General features: G+C 63.9%; 1 protein-coding gene across 4 annotated transcripts in view; it reads left to right on the top strand.

The window, feature by feature from the left end:
- LMTK1 (lemur tail kinase 1) overlaps positions 1-19,947 on the top strand; it is a 34,472-nt gene that overhangs the window by 12,472 nt on the left and 2,053 nt on the right. Inside the window, exons 2-14 of one of the 4 annotated variants that reach the window (XM_074320214.2) lie at positions 333-509; positions 4,924-5,057; positions 8,137-8,284; positions 11,286-11,365; positions 11,828-11,946; positions 12,134-12,221; positions 12,953-13,086; positions 14,280-14,364; positions 14,448-14,569; positions 16,029-16,178; positions 16,635-19,284; positions 19,396-19,543; positions 19,693-19,875. In XM_074320214.2, the coding sequence (XP_074176315.2) occupies positions 5,013-5,057; positions 8,137-8,284; positions 11,286-11,365; positions 11,828-11,946; positions 12,134-12,221; positions 12,953-13,086; positions 14,280-14,364; positions 14,448-14,569; positions 16,029-16,178; positions 16,635-19,284; positions 19,396-19,543; positions 19,693-19,875 (3,952 nt within the window). In that variant the 5' untranslated portion in view covers positions 333-509; positions 4,924-5,012. Of the gene's footprint in view, positions 1-332; positions 510-4,923; positions 5,058-6,619; positions 6,797-8,136; positions 8,285-11,285; positions 11,366-11,827; positions 11,947-12,133; positions 12,222-12,952; positions 13,087-14,279; positions 14,365-14,447; positions 14,570-16,028; positions 16,179-16,634; positions 19,285-19,395; positions 19,544-19,692; positions 19,876-19,947 lie in introns of those variants that run through there. The other 3 variants (XM_019735693.3, XM_019735694.3, XM_019735695.3) reach the window with 3 other exon arrangements.

The following is a 19,947-nucleotide window of genomic DNA, read 5'->3' as shown; positions in this document are numbered from 1 at the left end:
GTGGGTCAGATGGATCCTATTTCCTCACTGGTGGGCCGACTTTGCTGAGGTTCCTTGTACGTTGTTTTGTTTTGGGGTCTTAATGTATTTTTTCACTTTTGGCTGATTGTGTGCCCCCTACACAGTAGTGACACCTGTGACATATTTTCTATGAATCGTTTTTCCTGGTTTGTTTTTTGCCTTTAATTTGGAGATTTTGTTGAACGTACATTTTTATGTAGCCAAACCCATCTCTTCTGTGATTCCTTCCATTGCTTTCAGTTGAAAACTCCTTCTCTGTTAAGAAACCTGGTCTTTACCTGTTTCCTAAGATGCCCACATTTGACTTACAGAGGTCCGGTGTGTAGGCTGAAGCCGGCTCCTTTCCCAGCCGGCTCCGTAATGGCGGATCTCCCACCCCGGCCAGGCCTGGCTCCCCACTGACGACTCAGCTCCTGCTGCTGGTTTCAGTCCACCTCTGCTGCTGGTTTCAATCATCGTCGCTCATTGATGCGTTAATAGCTAGAAAGGCGAGTGCCCTCTCTCTGCTGACTTTGGGGCTCCATCCACAGTAGGCTCGCAGGACTGGTTGACAGGTGGCTGGAGAAGGGATAAGGGAGTCGGGGTGACCCAAGTCATGTGACAGCCTCCCCAGACACCACTCACCTGAACTTCACCCCACCCTTTGGCAGAAATAAGTCCCTTTCTCCTGTTATAAGAAGCGCGGCCTGCCTCTGGCTCTGTCCTGAGCTGTGCCCTCACCGTCCTCACAGCCCCCCCTCCACCCCGGGAGGCAGGTGTGATTTGCCCTCATGGAGATGTGGAGGGTACAGGGCACGGACACTGAAGGATCTGTGCAGGGTGCTGAGTCCACCCCCTTGGGGGAGCACCCCTCCTGTGCCACCTATAGCCAGGACCCCCAAAACAGGAGCCCCTTGATAAAGGGCCCTTGAGTCCAGGGATCCTCCACTACCTCAGGACCTGCCTTCCACTCTGTGTTCCCCCCAAGGGCCCCCAGGCCTGGGCCTGCAGTACCCCCTACCCCTCCACCTAAACCAGCGTCAGTCCCCTTCCCCTTCACATCTGTCCACTGACACCATGGCCGTGGCCAAGGGTGTGGCCCAGGCCTGATCCCTGACACTGGCCCCCACTCCTGCCCCTGGCTCACTCCCCTCCCCCAGCGGGATTAGGCCTGGTCCTGGAGAAGCTTCTGGAGAGTGCCTGTCACACAGCCTCCGCGGTGTATATTGTCATGCATGTGGGGAGCAGGGCACTTCCCAGAGCCAGCACCCGCAGGTTTTCCATGGGGCTGTGGGGTGTCCATGGGGCAAGGAGGGGCCAGGGACATGGACTATAGCCCTCCGGGGCTGGAAAGAGGGTCCCCAGGCCCCTCTTTCCTTTGGGCCCTCCATCCCAGTTGCAGGTCCCTGAGGTGGGCTGGGGGGCAGCAGTGAAGGTGCGGAGTGGGGGTCCTGAAGGATGCATCAAACTTGAAAACAAATCTCAAAAGGAAGGAAAGGGGGGTCACTGCTGTCACGGAGGCTGGGGTTTTCCCCCCAGAACCCTGGCCCGGGACCCTGCCTTCCACGTCCCCCTTGAGGGGTGCTGCCCTGGTTCCCCCTGTGCTCTCGGACACCCACACTCCCTGCCTCTGGCTGCAATGTTGCCACCCTGCCCCCAGTTCTGCCCACAGATCAGGCAGTGGGCAGTGGGGAGGGTGGGTCCAGGGCAAGGGGCTGCTCTATCTGAGCCCCAGCTTCCTTATCCTGGCCCTTTAGGTGTAGACAGTAAGGCTGTGTGTCTGCAAGGTGACCCTCACTGTGGGTGCTGCCTAAGGGGGAGGGACAGCAGGCGAGTGAGCCCCATGTCAGTGGAGGGGTGCATGCAGCCACGCACCCAGAAACCTAGCCCGTGGGGCAGAGCAGGGGATGGGGGGTTGGAGATCCCAGCTGCCACCCACCCCCTCCAGTGACGGGGCCACCGATGCCAGCAGCCCCTGTGCAAGGCAGCTCAGATGGAGGGAGCTGGAGGGGCCTCGTTGAAAGGAGGGCCTGCTGCCTGCACACTGCCAGGTGAGGGTTACCGGCCCTAGAGACCCTGGAGGGCGGGGCCCAAACTTCCCGGAGAGGGAGGTGTGAGCTGAAGGAGTGCGAGCTACACCCTAAGAGGGGGTGTGAATGGCAGGACCCACACGGACTCCCTTCTGTCACTGGGAGCTGATCCTGAGGGCGTAAGCAGGGCTGTGTCCTGGGGGAGTTTCCAGGGGGCTGTGAGGGGCAGCAAGCAGGGAGTCAGGGGCAGGCTGGGCTGGGCCCAGACCCTGCCCACCAGCCCTGTCAACATCTGGGTGTGTTTGTAACTTCCCCGGGCCTGTTTTCTTACCTGTAAGGTGGGCGTGAGGATCCCTCCCGAGCAGGCTTGTTGTGGGGACTGACATGGGATGCGTGTGTGTGTGTGTGTGTGTGTGTGTGTGTGTGCTTGCAGGCCGTGCTGGACAGCAGGTGTCTTGGTGCCCAGGGCCCTGGCCCAGTCAGACTGCACTCTGTCTTAGGAGCGGGTGTTTGTCCACAGGGGCACAGAGAAGGGCTCCGGGAGTGCAGAGCAGAAGGTGCCTTCCGCTGAGGGCATGGGGAGGCACTGCCCCCCGCCTCGTGGGCAGGCCCCCAGGGTCTGGGCTCACCCCCCCCCCGTGCTGGGCGCTGTGGCTGCTGCTGATCCAGGAGCTGACCTGCTTTGTAGGTCTGCAAGTTCAGGCCCTTCTCTGAACCCCAACCCTGCACACCCACCTGCAGGGACGTGGACATTGGGTGATGGGAGGCCCACTCAGGGCTCTGTCTGCCACCCTCCTTTGCTGCTGAGTCTAGCTCATTGTGCCCTGTGACCACAGCCTGCTGGGAGGCTGAAGGTTGAGGTTGACGGTGGAGGCTGAGGGCAGGAGCTGAGTGAGGCTGCCCCCTGAGGCAGTCCTGCCCTCAGCAGCCTGCACAGTCTGGGGAGGGGGCCAGGGGATGGGCTGTGGTGCCTGCTGTCTTCTTCAAGGACCCGGTGGGCCAGGAGCCCGGCCCCAGGAGGGCTCATTTGCTCAGTTTGTCCCACGCAGGAAGGGCCTGGGAATGCTGGGCCAGCGGAGAGGGAGTTAGTACCCATGGGTCACCATGGCAACGGCACATCCTGGAGGCACTGGGAGCTGGGGAGCAAGCCCACTGGGCAGGCACCCATCGTCGTGTGCTGTTTGGGTGAGAGCATGGGATAGGGGGCTTACATGGTGGGTGGGGACGTGTTTCCATATGTACACACGCTCACACACCGAAAACCATGCCTGTGGCGGCCCCTGTGAGGGCACCTGCTTGTGGCCCTGCAGGATTGGGGAACACGGTCTGTGGTGTGCAGTCACCCTGTGCACAGTTTCCCTCCAGGTGCTGGCTGAGCTGGTTTTCCCTGCAATGGTGACCTTGCCCTCCTAGCCCCCAGCCCTGCCTGGCCCCTGCTCCACGGGCCTGAGTGTGGCTGTGGGGAATGGGCTCGGAGATCTAAGCAGGGAGTCCGGGTCTTGCTCACTGTTTCCAGACCCTTGGGCTCACGCCACCTCCAGGCAGGCCTCCCAGGTGCCCATGAGCAGGCAGCCCTGGCTTGCCATGTGGGTGCTGCAGGCCCAGGAGTAGAAGCACATCAATCAGTCATCAGTTGTGCTGATGCAGGCAGGCCCGTGACCCTGCGTCACAGGGGAACAGGCCAATAGGGACAGGCATGCAACCTGCCTCAGTGGCCAATTAGGATCCAGTGAGGCTCTGCTGAGACGGGCTTTGACCTGAACTGAGGGACCTGTGATGGCAGGTGTGCTGTGTCTGGTGATGGGGTCTTGGAGGGTCAGCTGTCACAAGCTGAGTGGTTGGGGTTACACAATGGGCAGAGTTGCTGGGGGCCAGGCAGCTCCTCCACAGACAAAATCCATGGGGAAGGGGTGTGACGGGACAGGAGGGGCAGGCCGGGACTGGAGCTGCCAGCCCAGCTGCCCCTCCTCTGTCTAGGGGATACCACGCTGGCCCCATCACACCATCCTGTGGGCACCAGACGGGCCGAGCTTCCCCAAAGCCTTGGCCCAGCCGGGGAGTCGGGGCAGCTCGGAGCCCGAATGTGGGGGCCATGTCATGCTGCCCCAGGGACCTCGGTTTCCCCATCTAGTGAGGGTGAGCCATGTGAGCCAGGTGCTGCAGAAAGGAAGTCCACCGTGTCCCCAGGACAGATCCCAGGGTGCCTTCGGTGGCCCATTCAGTAAGGGGCGACTTGGAAATGCCAGGCCGTGTGCAAGAGCTCTCTGCTGCCCAGCCAACACAGCACCACCTTCTTGGGATAGCAGGGTCCCTGTGCCTCAGAGGCCGGATAGGACTTACATCTCACAGCTCTGACCCCTAGTTGCCCAGAACCTGGCATGTGGCGAGTGGATAGCGGCCAGCTATGCAGTCTTTCCCACTTAGCCTTACCAGTGCCATCCCCAGAGTTTTGGCAATGATGACAGCCCCTGAGACAGGCTCCAGAGGGGTGAGGCGAGGAGACCAGAGTGTGAGAGAGACGTGTAAGGGGGGTCCCCAGCAGCCCTAAGACCCTGACTTCACGTAGGGGTGTCAGTGAACCCCCACAATGGGGACGTGGGCAGGCTCCGGCCACTTTGCCAAGCCCCTGTCCCCCAGGTGAGGCCAGAGCGGCACCCAGTGGCTGGCCCAGGAACTGCAGGCTCAGGCCACTGCAGCCACACCCTGTGTCCACCTGCACTGGGCCTCCAGGTGGGGTCTCAGAGCAAGGATGGAGGTGCTGAGGCTAGACCACGAGTCGTGGACTGGGGAGCCTGGGGCAGGGGTCTGGCTGGTCCCCGAATGCACTTGGGGGTACTGGGCGCAGTTGTGGGCCCCTTCAGAGGCTGCCAGTGACTGCTCTCTCCTTTGGCAGACGGCGCCCCACTCAGTGAGTTCTCCTGGTCATCTTCCCTGGCCGTGGTGGCGGTGTCCTTCTCAGGTCTCTTCACTGTCATCGCCCTCATGCTGGCCTGCCTGTGCTGCAAGAAGGGCGGCATCGGGTTCAAGGTGAGGCCGGGGCCCCAGGGGGCCAGAGCTTTCCCATCTGGGCCACCTGGGGACCATGTAGACCTGGTCTGGGACCCCACAGCCCCTCCTCTGGGGCCGCCGACAGGAGAGCCTGGGCTCTCAGGGACCCTGGCCCACTCCCTCCCCTGTTTTGGGACCTCTCTGTGGGGTCATGGCCTCATGCTATCATATCCCAGCTCAGAGTCAGGCTCCGTGGGCTTTGCACAGGTTGGGCCCTCAGAACTGTGAGGATGGGCCTTGCAAGGGGCCACAGGGCTCCTGAGCTGGCGTGGGAGGGGCCTTGCCTGCTAGAGCCCCTGACTGGGTGCCTGAGCAGCAGGGCCGTGCACTCTCACGCTGCCCGGGGAGGCCGTCTCCCTGACCTGCAGGCACTGGGAGGGAGAGGGGGGCTGGGCCAGGCAACACTGGTATTTCCTGGAGGACCCTGGGCCAGAGCTGTGAGGATTTGGGGGGCAGGGGTGGGGGCCCAGGGCTGGTGCTTGTGGGCCATTGTATAAGTCAGCTCCTCCTTGTTTGGAGGTGGGGGAGAAGGGGAGATGGTTTCTGGCACCAAAACCACCTGACCAGCTGATATCACCTGGCTTTGGCCCCGAGGAAGGATTTTGTGTGGCACAGACATCAGGGCCACCGTGGACAGCAGATGCAATCATCGCCACATATGGGGCGTCAGCTGACCGCCCCCCCCCCCCCAGGGCCACCCTCTGCAGGGCGAAGGTCCCAGCAGTTGTCCTGGGCTGCATGCTGGGGCTGAGTCCTTCCTAAGGGCAGTGGCTGAGGGGCGCCCCTTGGGGTGCTGGTCCCTTATCTTACAAGCCCCCACATCCAGCAGCAGATCTGAGCAGGGAGGACCAAGTGGAAAAGCTGGGAGCTGAAAACCCCAACCAGAGGCCCAGCCAGCCGATGTGGGCCGAGTTCCTGCTGACTTAGCTGGCTTGTGGTCAGTCCCCCGCCCACGGGCCAGCCCCTGGGCTGGAGGTCAGATTCCCGGGCCTGGCGAGGTCGGGAGGGGGATGGTCTGGTGGCAGCACAGCTGCCCCGTTGGTCCCTATGCTACGTGGTCTAGACCCTAGCCATTTTAGAGGAATGTCACCGCGCCATGTCACCTCACAGAGAGGGCCCGGGGGAGCTGGCACCTACTTGGTGAGGGTGATGAACATGCCACCTGCTTCTTATAAAACCCACATTGGGTGGCTCAGCCATTCTCCCAGAATCCTCGGGGGTGGCTGGCCCCCGGTCATCTGGGGAAGCTGGGTGCCTAGGCAGCAGGGCCACGCACTCGCAGCCTGCCCTGGGAGGCCGTCTCCCTGACCTGAAGACACTGAGGGGGGGCAGGGGGGGCTGGGCCAGGCAACACTGGCATTTCCTGGAGGACCCTGGGCCAGAGCTGTGAGGTTTTGGGGGTCAGGGGTAGGGGTGGGGCCCAGGGGTGGGGCTTGTGGGCCATTGTATAAGTCAGCTCCTCCTTGTTTGCTGTGAGAACAAGGCCCAAACAAGGACCAGCCACGGCCCCTCCTACCCGTGCCCTCCTCAACTCCTGGGGACCACGGTGCTGGAACATTCCAGCAGCAGTGCTCCTCGGGGGCGAGCCTGCCTGCACACTGGGCTCCCCCACCTGGAACTGTGCTGGGGGAAGGGGCTAGGCAGTAATGCTTACACTGTCCTTCCTGATTGCCCGCTGTGCTGGCACAATCCGGTGGGCCTCCAGGTGGCGCCTTCAGGTAATGGGCTGGGGCCAGGGCCAGACCCTGACCCCATGGGGGTGGGTGGGCATCTGTGCCCTCTGCAGAGGCTCACACAGCTGGGGTTCCAGGGCCCTGGGGTGGTTCTGACAGCGCCAGGGCCCCAACAGTGGCCTCACGGGGCCTGGGGAGGGGGAGTTGCCATGGGCACCAGCCTCCTTGCCGCTGTCTCCAGTGGTTCTGTCCTCTCTGGGTACAGCCCAGGACCAGCCCATAGGGTCACAGCACAGGGCTCCCATCCCCCTCTTGCAGCTGAGAACATCAGGGAGAAAGGAGGGTCCCTAGGTCACACAGTGCTGGGAAGGCGAGGAACTGAGCCTCCTGGCTCCCAGGCCTGCTCCTGTCCACATGGGCTCCAGGCCTCAGTTTCCCCACACGGGCAGTGGGGTGGTCAGGTCAGAGGCTTTCAGATGAGTGCCGTTGTTGCCTCAGGCAATGGTTTTACATCAGTCCCAGGATTTCTCCAGATTCGTCTTTCCTCAGGATTGCGCTTTGGACCTAGGAGGTGGGTCTTCCCCAGACAGACAGGTGTGGCCACCCACCAGGTGAAGCCCAACCCAGGGCTGCCCTGTGCCAGGCTCTTAAGGCCCTGGGAATGGACTCTGGCCTGCCGGGCTCAAGGTCCAGGGGTGGCTGTTGGCAGATGGCTGTGGTAGGTGGCAGGGTGCCGGGCCTGTAGGTGGGCTCCCCGCTCTGGACACGCAGGAATACTTCTTGTCCGGGAGGGGAAGGGGCACTTAGTTGCTTGTCCCTGGGGCAAGTGGGACCATGGGCAGGGGTCATGGTGGGGGGTGGCTGAGAGGAGTTGGGGCTGAATGGATAGGCAGGGGCAGCTGGCCTCAGCTCTTGGTCTCTCCAGCCCTACCCGGTTCCCTGCCAGTGCTGTCCACCTTATCTGAGCTTGGGAGGGGTGGGTGGGGGTGAGCTGATGTCTGAAGGGAGAGGTGCTGCTACCCGCTGCTATCCTGGGGCTTATGGCCCACCCTTGAGACTCTGCCTTTGGGAAGAACCCCCCCCAAAAAAAAATGCTGACACAAAACAAACACCAGCCCTCCTGGGCAGCTGGTGTCCTAAGGACCAAGGACCTAGGAGTGGGTCTGTTCTCTCCCCTTAGGAGAGAGGAGATGGGTGAGGGGGCAGCTAGCAGGGCAGGGGTGCCAACTGAGGGGGTGGGGGCTCGACCCTGGGAAGAAAGGGGCCTTTCAGAGCCTGGCCTGCCTCTGGGTCACCCCCACGCCCCGCCCTGCCTTGTCCCCCGCCCCTCCCCGTCTCTGGGCGCTGCAGCTCACCGTGTTGCTCATGGCGCCTGTCTGGCCTAGGAGTTTGAGAATGCTGAAGGGGAAGAGTACCCAGCCGGCTTCTCGGCCCAGGGCTCCCCAGCGGCCACCGCGCAGAACGGGCCTGACGTGTACGTCCTGCCGCTCACCGAGGTCTCCCTGCCCATGGCCAAGCAGCCCGGGCGTTCAGGTGTGTGAGTCCCCAGGGGCCCCGGTGGCGGTTGACGGGTGTGGCTCGGGGCTCAGCAGCCAGTGCTCCTGGGAAAAGAGGGTGAGGGGCTGCTGTGTGCCCTTTTCTGCTGGGACCTGGGGTGCTGTGAGCAGGCTTGGGGGCAGCCCTCTGCCTCTACGTCCCCGCCCTGGGCTGCTGTGCAAAAGGGTAGTGACGGGCACCGCGGCAGGGTTGCCCCCTCTGGTCCTGGGATGGGCCACCCGTGTGCTGGAAGGAGGGGCTCCTCTGCTGTTCTCGGGATGCCTGAACCCAGACCCCCCTGTGGCACTGGCTGGCCACTCAGGGACGTCGCTCCATTATGCCCAGTGGGCAGGGCCCACCCACTTGGGGATGAGGGGCTCTTTGGGGCTCCCTCTGTGGGTGGCCTGTGAACGGACCTTTCATTCAGGCCCCAGGGGTGGGGGGCAGGTGCAGGCAGGGTCCTCTGTCCATGGCTTCCTGGCCATGTCTCCCATTCGTCCCCCCGCCCGGGGCTCCCCCACCAAGCTCACCACCCACGTGGCAGATGCCCCAGCCCCGGCCCACCCTGCCTCCTGCAGCTGACTTCGAGAGGTTACAGGTCCATGGCCAACCCACATCTGCTTGATGCCAATGCTGTAGGAGCCCCAAGTTGTGTCTGGAGCCTGGAGGAAGGACCCTGCCCTCAGGCTGCCTCCCTAAAAACTCCTCGGCAAAGCCTGTGCCACCCCCAGCTCCTCCAGGAGAACTGAAGATGGGGTGTCAGGTCCTGTAGGGGCTCTGCTGCCACCAAGGCCTGTTATTGAAGCGATGAGCTTGCCACCCCACCTGCTTCTGTTCCAGGTCGGGCAGGGCCTGACCAGTGCTGCCCACCCCAGGTGCTGCCTACCCCACAGCCCAGCCTTCCTCATGGGCTGGGGGCCCCAGAGTAGATGTAGGGGGCCATTGGCTACGAGCCCCAGGGCTCAGGGTTCCAGTTGTCACCACCCTCCCCTGCCAGCGTCGCCATACCACCAGTTAGGGAAGAATCAGGGCTGGGGTTCAAAGGCATGTGCACATGTGTCGACTGGCTCAAAGGCACACCCCATAACACTCTGAAGGCAGGGAACCTGCTGTAGGGCCCTGACCACCTGGAGGAACGTGGGGGTGTCTGAACCTGTACAGACACTGCTGGACATTAGGAGCTGGGAGGAGCCAGGGGACACTCCAGGGGACACTGTCCCCAGACCTGGGCCTGGCACATCCCAGGGAGCACGTAGCTGGGATCCCAAAGAATCTTTGAGACCCAGTGTTTTATGCCAGTCTCAGTCTACAGATAGAAATGCCTGGGGGCTCACCTGGGCCGGTGAGCTTCCCACAGACACCTCTGCTTTCTAACCCAACACTGCAACTGGCTGGCCCTGTGGTGACTGCAAGACCCCCCCACCCCCACCACCCCCAACAAGAATCATCAGGAAACTTTGAAAAGATGCAGGTTTATGACTCCCAGGACCTGGAAATGTCACAGCACACCTGGGTCACGTGGTGGGGTCACAGGCAGAGAAAGAGTGCATAGGCCAGGGGTGCTGCTTTTATTGGGGTCCAGGGTGGGGGCTCGCTCTTTAATGGTGAATTTAAAACATAGGAGCGGGAATTTGAAGTGCAGGAAGGGAGGGGGGAACCCAAGTGGCCCAAAAGGTCAGTTATTAAAATCAACCAAGATTTCTAGAACAAAGGGGCCTCGGTGGGGGAGGGGTGGACTCTCTGGGCTCTCTGGTCGTGGGGCTGGCTGCCTGTTTATTTGAGACACCCACCTTTGAAGTGTACGCCTCTGCAATCAAAGCTTAAGTCAGGTACTTGCATTAGAAACCCCCCCAAAAAAATGGGGCTTACGTGACAACCAGCTTTTCCCATCCCTGGGGGACTGCCCCCAGGCTAAAAGGGACAGGGATCCAGGAGAGTGATTGCCTGTTTTCTCCATGTTTGCAGCTCTGGTCTGTTTTCTGCAAGGTCCCTTGCTTCCAGGGAGGGGGAGAGATTTCGGGTGACGCTGGGAGGGCAGCCCACCCGGAGGTCAAGGGTTAAGAACCTGAGCAGCAAGTCGCACCCTCCAGACTGAGGGGAGGATGGCCCAGCCAGGCCCAGTCTCCAGGCCCCCCAGCCCAACTCTGTGGGCACTGCCCCTTGGGCAGACCCCAGCACCTCCAACCCTGGCCCACCCTGCCTCTGGCAGCTGAGAGGCAAACTTTCCTGTTGGGCTGGCAGTTGGATGCTCCCACCTCCATCACTGCCCCCATGGCCACTGTCAGGACACCTGAGCCTGCTCTGGAAGACCCCAGGCCAGAGAGGGGGCCAGCAGGCTGGGGCCCCGGGGGAGTACGCAGGGCCCAGTGGGACGCCCCGACTCTAAATTCTGCTCAGCATCAAGGTCAGCATTCCCTGGGCCCTCTGGGTAGTTGGCGTGGGAGCAGAATTTGGGGAATCCCTCGGGCGCAGGAGGGCATGAATGGCCTCTGCAGCCCTAGCGCTCCCCCCGCTGACCTCACCCAGGGGCCTGCAGGAGAATGAGCCCAGTGTGTCCCGTGCGGGGCAGTGCCAAGCAGTCCCCAACAAAGGAGCCTTTGGCGTGCCTGGCGCTGGAATGTCAGCCTGCGGCAGGGGTGAGGGGACAGGCCACTCCAGTGCCCTCCTCCCTGTGGCCTCGGCCCCAGCCACACTGCATTGCCTGAGCACCAGTCCAGCTCTCGGCCCTGCCATCCCAGCCTGACTGGTCCCTGTGGCTCGGGCACAGCCTTCCCAGACCCACCCAGAAAGATGCCCGGATGCGACTTGCAGGTCCATGGCTCCCCCCGGTGGCAGGCACCCTGCTTCTGATGGCAGCCCCCAGGTGTGGCTGAGCTCTGGGGGGCTCAGGCTCCCCAGAACAGGTCAAGCGGATAGCCCTTCAAGGGGTCTGATGAGGGAAGATAGGCGCGGTGGCCTAGGCTGAGCTGAGGTCTCTGAGCCCCCTGCCCTGTTACAGTACAGCTGCTCAAGGCCACAGACCTGGGCCGGCACAGCCTCCTGTACCTGGAGGAGATTGGCCACGGCTGGTTCGGGAAGGTGAGTTGCTGACCTCGGGGTAGGGGAGGGGCTGGCATCTCCGGCCCCTTTTTTGCCTGGGAGGTGAAGGGGGCAGGTGCAGACCTGCTTCTCTTGGGAGCTGCTCCAGCACTGGGGACCCCTCTCCAGGTCCCCGCCCTGCTGGGCCCCTTCCTGGGGAGCTCGGGGTCTGCAGCCCCTTCTCAGCTATCCTGTGATCAGATGCTGGGAGGTGCCTCCGAGAGGGCTGGGGGCGGAACAGAGAGCAGCCTCTGGCTCCTGGCTGGTCCCTGATCCCCAGCCTGGGTGCCATCCCTCTTCCTCACTGCGGACCCCCGGAGAGTGCTGAGAACAGCGACGTGGACAATATTACAGCCAGGAGGGTTCACCCAGGAGGGGTCCAGAACCCATTTTGCAGATGAGTAAGGTGAGGTACAGAAAGAGCAGTGCCTTATCCAGGGCAGGTGCTGTGCGCCCCCACAGGTGTTCCTGGGAGAGGTGAGCTCGGGCATCCTCAGCACGCAGGTGGTGGTGAAGGAGCTGAAGGCCAGTGCCAGCGTGCACGAGCAGGTGCAATTCCTGGAGGAGGCGCAGCCCTACAGGTGGGTGGCACCTGGCACAGGTGCGGCTGGAGGAGGTGGGTGACGGGCTGAGCCGGGAGGTGGGGGCTGTGCTGGGCACTGGGGCTCGGTAATCCAAGGCAAGGTCTGTGCCGTCCCCCCTCCTCCCAGACCCCCCCACCCCTCCTGCCCGTGTGTGAGTCAGGGGGCAGTCTGTTGGCTCCCACAGGGCCCTGCAGCACGGCAACCTGCTCCAGTGCCTGGCCCAGTGCACAGAGGTGACACCCTACCTGCTGGTGATGGAGTTCTGCCCCATGGTAAGTCGCACCCTCCCTGGCCCCCCAGCCCATCTGCCCCGAGCTTCTATCCAGGACAGGGATTTGGGCCCTGCCTCCCCACAGCGAGCACTCTGCTGAGCTGGGGACCTCTTGCCCCACTCTGGGGGTCTCCCATTCCCCCCTAAAGTTGGATGGGGGTTCCTGCTCCACCATCTGCCAGAGGCAACTGTGCTTGAAACTGCCCCCAGGGCCCCGGCCCGCACACACAGCTCCCGCCCTGAGCTGAGCTGCCTGCCCACACGGAGGCGTCCTCGGCAGACGTGGGTCTCTGAAGCACCCAGGCCCCACTATCTGCTTTCTGGGCTCTTGGCCATAGCATTGACCTTGGGGCTTCCCCAGGACAGCTGGGCCCTCCCTGGAGCTAGGCAATGTCAGCAGGTTAGGGAGTTGCCCCCTGACCCTCTGATCACCTCCCTGGGTTCTGTCCCGGCTTGGTGTCGCTGCTTGTGTGGCCCGTCTGCTGGCCATCAGCTAGGCTCCAGTGGTCTGGACAGTGGATGAGTCCCTACTGGCCCCACAGGGCTGCCTGGGTCTGTGGGTGTGGTTTGGACCAGTCGTTCTACAGAGATAGCCCCTGGGGGTGGGCACCTGTTAGCAGGACCCCGGTCCCCCCAGCAGGCCCTGTGTGGGGAGGGGGGTGAGAGGGGCCAGGCCTATGGCTGGCAGTGCCCACTCCTCACCGGCAGGTAATGGTGCTGCTCTCTTGGCAGGGGGACCTCAAGGGCTACCTTCGGAGCTGCCAGGTGGCGGAGTCCATGGCGCCTGACCCCCTCACCCTGCAGCGCATGGCCTGCGAGCTGGCCTGCGGGGTCTTGCACCTGCATCGCAACAACTACGTACATAGGTGAGGGTGGGGGCGGGGTGGGAAGCCCTGGGTCCCACGGGCTCTGTGGGGGGCTGTGTAAGGCTGGGGCTTGGGGCTCACCTGCCTTCAGCCTCTAGGGCCCACCTGGAAAGGATGGAACAGCACAGGCAGGAGGGGTGGATAGCTGCTCTGTAGGACGGTTAAGTGAAGTGACACACACTGTCCAGCTGGCCTGGGCAGGCACACAGGGCCTGAGGCCTGTCCTCTGTCCCCGAGCTGGTCAGCGCCGCCCGGTGGCACCATGGCCGCCCCTGCTCTCCTATCTCCCTTAGGCCTGGGGGGAAGGACGGCTCTGTCCTGCCTCCTGCCCTGGCCCCTGAAGTTGGAAAGATGGGCCAGGGTGCCCAGCATAGGGGGACGTGCCGGAAGAAGTGGTGATGGACGTGGCCCCGCAAGCCCCGGATGCCGCACGGGCCGTCCTCTCCAACAATATCCTGGTGCTGAGTGATGACACACGCAACTCCAGCATCAGTGATTTTGTTGAAGAGGGCAGCTGCCAGCCTCCCGACGTGCCGGCCGTGCCCACCCAGCCCCAAGTGCCCACACGCCCCCTAGGTACATAGGAGCACTACGGTGGATGTGGGCTGACCCCACCATTGCCCCAGTGCCCTATGCCCAGACACCCGGCAGGCAGGCAGGGGAGAAGCCGGCAGCCAAGGCTGGCCTCTGGGTTGGAGGTGGGGTGGGGGTAACCACACTGCTGGAGATGGGCACTCCACACCCCGCCCTGGGGACCTCCTGGGGAGCTGCAGTGATGGTACAGTGAACAGGAGAAAGACTGCAGTGTCCCTGGGCTGGCTGGCCCCCGAGGGACTAGTCAGCAGGCTGGTGTCCTAGCAGAAATGGGGAGTGAGTGGGCTGGGGTCGGGAGGGGTTCCAGTGACTGCTGTGCCACACTTCTACTGAGGGCCCCGGAATGTTCTAGATTCTCTGGGCCTCACTTTCCTCATCTATGTTGTAGAGTTTGAGGCCCAGTCCATGAGGACCCTCCGAAGTGCCCGGTCGGGGGCAAGGGGCCCAGGCTCTAAATGGGGAGGGTGGGCAGCCTCTTCAATGCCCCTTCTTGCCCACCCACCAAGCTGAGCCCAAGATGGCCCCGGCGACAAGTGGTTCAGCCCCCTCTGCCCTGGACACCCCAGCACGGCTGGCTGACCATCCCTTCTGCCCCTCAGTGACCTGGCCCTGAGGAACTGCCTGCTCACGGCCGACCTGACAGTGAAGATTGGCGACTACGGCCTGTCTCATGGCAAATACAGGGTAAGTGGGCTGGGCCGGGCCGGGCCGGAGGGGCAGGGCGGCCGCCTGGGCCTTGGCACTGATGCTGCCCCACCTACCCACAGGAGGACTACTTTGTGACGGCCGACCAGCTGTGGGTGCCGCTGCGCTGGATCGCGCCCGAGCTGGTGGACGAGGTGCACAGCAACCTGCTGGTGGTGGACCAGACCAAGGCGAGCAACGTGTGGTGAGTAGGTCCTGCGTGCTGCCCGGAGTCTCGGCCCGAGAGCCGCCAACTCTGTCCCACCTGCTGCTGCCAGACCTCACGCTGGCCTGACCTGAGTGGGTGTCCTGTGAGCACACAGGGCCTACAGGCCCGCCGGGCACCAGGGGACTGACTCCCACCTCCCTGCCGTTTCCTACATGGAGGGGACGCGGGCAGGCTGCTAAAGAAGGGCTGTGTGTGAGGACATGCTGGTCTGTCCCACCTCGTCACTCTCGGAGCTGGCCAGACAAGCCTCAAGTGAGGTTACGGGGGTGCTGGGGTCACCTGGCGGGATCTGTGGAGGACCCATGGGCTGATGCCCACAGACATTGTGGTGAGAGCGTGCATTCAGGTTGGAGAGCCCTGTGGGAGTGACAATAGGCTGGACTGACGAGTGGGATGGGGGCCTCACGAAGTACCTGTTCCCATGCAGAGGGGCTGATAGGGACTGGGGGTCCCCGTGACTGCAGCCTGGAGGCACCGAGCCAGGCACAATATGGGCATTCAGACCCAGTATCGCAGCCCCTGGAAGGCCTGGGCCCGAGCTACAGTGAGAATCAAAGGCATGGACTTCAACAGGCTGTGAGAGACGTCTCTCCATGGTGGTCCGGTCCCTGGCCTTGACCAGCCTCTGCTTCCCCCTCTGGCCTCCTCCCAGCGCCCAGGCCTTGGTCTGGCCTCCCCTGTTCCTGATGAACCCTCAAAGCCTGGATCCATGGACCAGCTCCCCTTCCTGAGCTTACCCCTGGCCCTCCACTGAGCCATTGAACTGTGTTCCCATCGTGGGCACTATCTCCTCTGATCCTCAGCTGTCCATCCAGCTGACCCTCCTTGCCTGCCCACCCTCCTACACGCTGGCTGGGGTCCCCTGGATGGTTCTGGCCAAGGCCATCATGACTGCTCCATTGGCAAATCTGTCCCTCCCACCCCAAACCTCCCGGGACAGTCCTGGGTCCCAAGGGGCTGGGTGAAGCTGTTGCCCCAGAAGGAAGCCAGCTGCCTCCTTCCAGCACCGCGTGTTCTGGACGCCCCTGCCTGTTCTCCTGGCCGCCCACTGGCCTGAGAGGTCCCTAGACTCACCCCTCCCTGTCTTGGCACCAGCCCCTCCTTCCAGCCTCCACTGGCGACCGGCAGGACCGGGAGCTTTGCCAGGGCAGCTCCTATACCTGGTAGTGCCTGGTCTTCACCGTGGCAAGAGAATGAATGAATGCACATACGAATGGAGTTGGGTTCGTTAAGGCCAGTTTGTTTTTATTTGCCTAGGAACCCTGGGCATGGGCTTGGGCCTGGCTGGGTGGCACGTCCTGCCAGCCTTTGGGAGGGGCGTCCCTCAGAAGCTGGTGTGGTGAAAGGAGCTGCCCCTTGTCCCACACTCCGAGATCCTGTGCAGCTGTGCCATGCTGACCGTGCCAGCCTCTTCTGATGGCCATTGCCCCTGCAGGTCCCTGGGCGTGACCATCTGGGAGCTCTTTGAGCTGGGCGCACAGCCCTACCCCCACCACTCCGACCGGCAGGTGCTGGCCTACGCCGTCCGGGAGCAGCAGCTCAAACTGCCCAAGCCCCAGCTGCAGCTGACACTGTCTGACCGCTGGTGAGGGCCCCGTCATGCCAGGCTGAGGCGGGGGTGTCCCCAGCAGGAGGGCTGAGACAAAGGGGTGCTCTGAGTCCTCGGGGCAGGACCACCTGGGTTTCCAGTTCACCCTGGCTCCCCCTGGCCGGCAGTGACCTCTGGGTCCCACCCTGTGCCCAAAGGACACCGGCCTCCTTACCTAAAGCACAAACTTGCCTGCAGGCAGGGCAGGGTGACTTAAAGGAAAAGTGCTCCTCCCACTACTGGCTCCCAAACCGCTGAGCCCACCGCGGGAGATTTGGGGTCTCCTTTCCTTAAGGAGATTCCTTTAAACTGGCCTCGAGGGATTTTGAGTGTGAGGAGGGGACCCCACACTCTCATGTTGAGGGCAGACGGGCTCATCCCTAAAGGGACTGCGGGTCTGGGGGTTGGGCCCTGCTGGTGGGCGGGACTGAGCCCCCGCCTCGCTCCCCGCAGGTATGAGGTGATGCAGTTCTGCTGGCTGCAGCCGGAGCAGCGGCCCACGGCGGAGGAGGTGCACCTGCTGCTGTCCTACCTGTGCGCCAAGGGCACCACCGAGGCGGAGGAGGAGTTCGAGCTGCGCTGGCGCTCTCTGCGGCCCGCTGGGGGTGGCCCAGGGCCCGGGCCGGGGGCGGCCTGCCTGACACTGGGGGGCGCGGGCGAGCTTGCCGCCGCCTCGTCCTTCCCACTGCTGGAGCAGTTCACGGGCGACAGCTTCCACGCGGACTGCGACGACGTGCTGACGGTGACCGAGACGAGCCGCGGACTCAACTTCGAGTACAAATGGGAGGCGGGCTGCGGTGCGGAGGCCTTCCCGCCGCCGGGGGGCGCGCCGAGCCCGGGCCACACTGCGCACCTGCAGGAGCTCTGCGCCCCCGACGGCGCGCCCCCGGGCGTGGTGCCGGTGCTCAGCGCGCACAGCCCCTCGGTGGGTAGCGAGTACTTCATCCGCCTGGAGGAGCCCGCGCCCGTCGCGGGCCACGACCTGGACTGCGCCGGCTGCGCCCCCAGTCCCCTTGCCGCAGCCCTGACCTCCCAGGGCAGCGACCGCAATGAGGACTCTGACGGCAGCGCGGCCACCTCGCTGGCTATGGAGCCACTGCTGGGCCAGGCGCCACCCGCCAACAGCCCCTGGGGCGACTGCGACCACTACCCACGCAGGAGTGTCACTCAGGACCCGCCCCGCCTCGCGCGCCCTCCCTCTCCCAAGGCCCTGATGCTGGCAGAACCCGGAGTGGAGGACACTGACTGGGGTGTGACCACCTTCTGCCCTCCCTTCTTTGAGGACCCGTTGGGCACATCCCCCTCTGGGACTTCAGGGGCCCAGTGGTCCCTGGGCAAGGAGGAGGAGCCAGGGGACGCTGAGGCTCGCAGGGCTGCCCAGCAGAGACACTGGAGCTCCAACATGTCTGCCAACAACAACAGTGGCAGCCGAGCACCGGAGTCCTGGGATCCAGGCTACGCAGGCGGCTACATGGACGGCTGCCCCGGCAGGAAGCACACGCTACGGGCTGTCCCTGAACTGGGCCACCCTCTGGCCCCAGAGGACCCCAAAGAGCCTCTCCTTGAGCCAGAGGGGGCCTCCTTCGGTCAGAAGCCGGGTCTCTGCCTTGGCCTCCCCCATCTGTGTCCTGCTGAGGGCCTGGCACCTGCCACCTGCCTGGTCACATCCCCCTGGACAGAGGCAGCCGTAAGTGGGGGCAACAGCCCCCAGACAGAGCCCAGGCTTCTGGAGGAGGCTGAGGGCTCTGCTGGACCCCAACTTCCCCTTCCATCCATCCCATCCCCATCCCAAGAGGGAGCCCCGCTTCCCACTGAGGAGGCCAGCGCTCCCACCGCCCTGCCTGCCTTGCCCACACCTGCCAGCAGCTGGGCAACTGCCAACGAGATAGCCCAAACCCTGGACAGTGGCAGCAGCTTCCTGGAGCTGGAGGCGCAAGGCAGTGAGGATGAGGACACCACAGAGGCCACTTCCGGTGTCTTCACCGACTTGTCCAGTGATGGCCTGCAGGCCGAGAAGCTGGATGTGATGCCAGCCTTCCGCTCCCTGCAGAAGCAGGTGGGAACCCCCGACTCCCTGGACTCACTGGACATCCCGTCCTCAGCTAGCGATGGTGGCTGTGAGGTCTTCAGCCCATCAGTGGTTGGCACCTCTGGAGGGCAGCCCCGAGCCCTGGACAGCGGCTATGACACAGAGAACTACGAGTCCCCTGAGTTTGTGCTCAAGGAGACGCACGAGCCATGTGAGCCAGAAGTTTTCGGAGAGCTGGCCTCAGAGAGTGAGAGCCCTGGGGCCGAGTCTCAGCTCTCCGCCTCCCTCAGCAGCTTCAGCGAGAAGAACCCCTACCGTGACTCAGCCTACTTCTCCGACTTGGACACAGAGCCTGAGACCCCTGTGGGCCCAGAGAAGAGACGAGGCGGTGTCCCGGCCCCTGGGCCAGAGCTGGATCTGGAACGCCGGCAGAGCTCTGGGCTTCAGCCTGTACAGCCCTCCTCTGAGTCTGGGGTGTCTGGAGAGGCACAGAGCCCTGGCCCCCGGGAGGTGCCACCACTGCCATCGTGTGAGGACTCTTCCCTTGAGCCACGCGCCTGCTCCACAGGCCCCAGGCCAGAGCCTCTCTGGCCCCAAGGTCCAGCCCAGGTGCCTCCAGTGCCCCAGCCCGGGAGTTCCAAGACTTTCCTGCTGACCCCGGTCCCACCGAACTCAGAGAGCCACCGCCCTGAGCTCCAGGAGGCCCAGGGACTGCTGTCAGCCCTGCAGGAACGGACAGGGGGCCCGGGCACCCTTAGGTCCCCACTCTGCCTGGCCCTGCCAGGACTCCCCACAGCCCCGGAGGGTCGGCAGGAGGACGACGAGGAGGACAGCGAGGACAGCGACGAGTCGGACGAGGAGCTCCGCTGCTACAGCGTCCAGGAGCCGAGCGAGGAGAGCGAGGAAGAGGCGCCGCCCGTGCCCGTGGTGGTGGAGGAGAGCCAGAGCGCGCGCAACCTGCGCAGCCTGCTCAAGATGCCCAGCCTGCTGTCCCAGGCCTTCTGTGAGGACCTGGAGCGTAAGAAGAAAGCTGTGTCCTTCTTCGACGACGTTACCGTCTACCTCTTCGACCAGGTGTGCGGCCGCCCTGGGCTCTGCGCGCGGGTGAGGGTACCCGGCGGGACTGAAAGCGGTGGGAGTGGCCGCTACTGGCCGCCGGAGTCACGTGCTGCTCTGACCCTCCAGGAAAGCCCCACCCGGGAGCTTGGGGAGCCCTTCCCGGGCGCCAAGGAGTCGCCCCCCGCGCTCCTGGCAGGCAGCCCCAGCTCCCCCAGCGTCCCCTGCCGGCCGCGACGCGCTGAAGGATCTCCCGACGGCTTCGCGGTGGAACCTGGTGAGCTGGGGGCGGGGCTACGAGTAGCGGGCGTGGCTTGTAGGGGCGGAACCGGGACTCTACGATTTCCTGGGCGGGCGGGGCCTGTGACGTCACGGGGTGGGCTGGTCCCCGTCAGCGGCCGCGAGTGACCACCAAGCGGTTTACAGGCCGACGATTCGAGTGGGACGACGGCTTGCCGCTGACGCCGTCCCAGCAGCCCGCCCTGGCCACCCCCGCGCCCTCCAAGGCGGCTGCGCCCCGCCACTTCTCGCGCTTCACCGTCTCGCCTGCACCTGCGTCCCGCTTCTCTATCACGCACGTCTCGGACTCGGACGCCGGGTCCGTGGGAGGTGAGGCTGCGGCAGAACTGGCGGGAGGGAACACCACATCGGATAATGGAGTGTGTGGCCGGGAGGGGCACC

Source organism: Rhinolophus sinicus, chromosome 12, assembly GCF_057876585.1.
Source record: "Rhinolophus sinicus isolate RSI-liver-muscle chromosome 12, RSI-T2T, whole genome shotgun sequence".
Classification (NCBI taxonomy): domain Eukaryota; kingdom Metazoa; phylum Chordata; class Mammalia; order Chiroptera; family Rhinolophidae; genus Rhinolophus; species Rhinolophus sinicus.
Note: the sequence above shows the minus strand (reverse complement) of the source record. Positions and strands in the feature narration are given on the sequence as shown.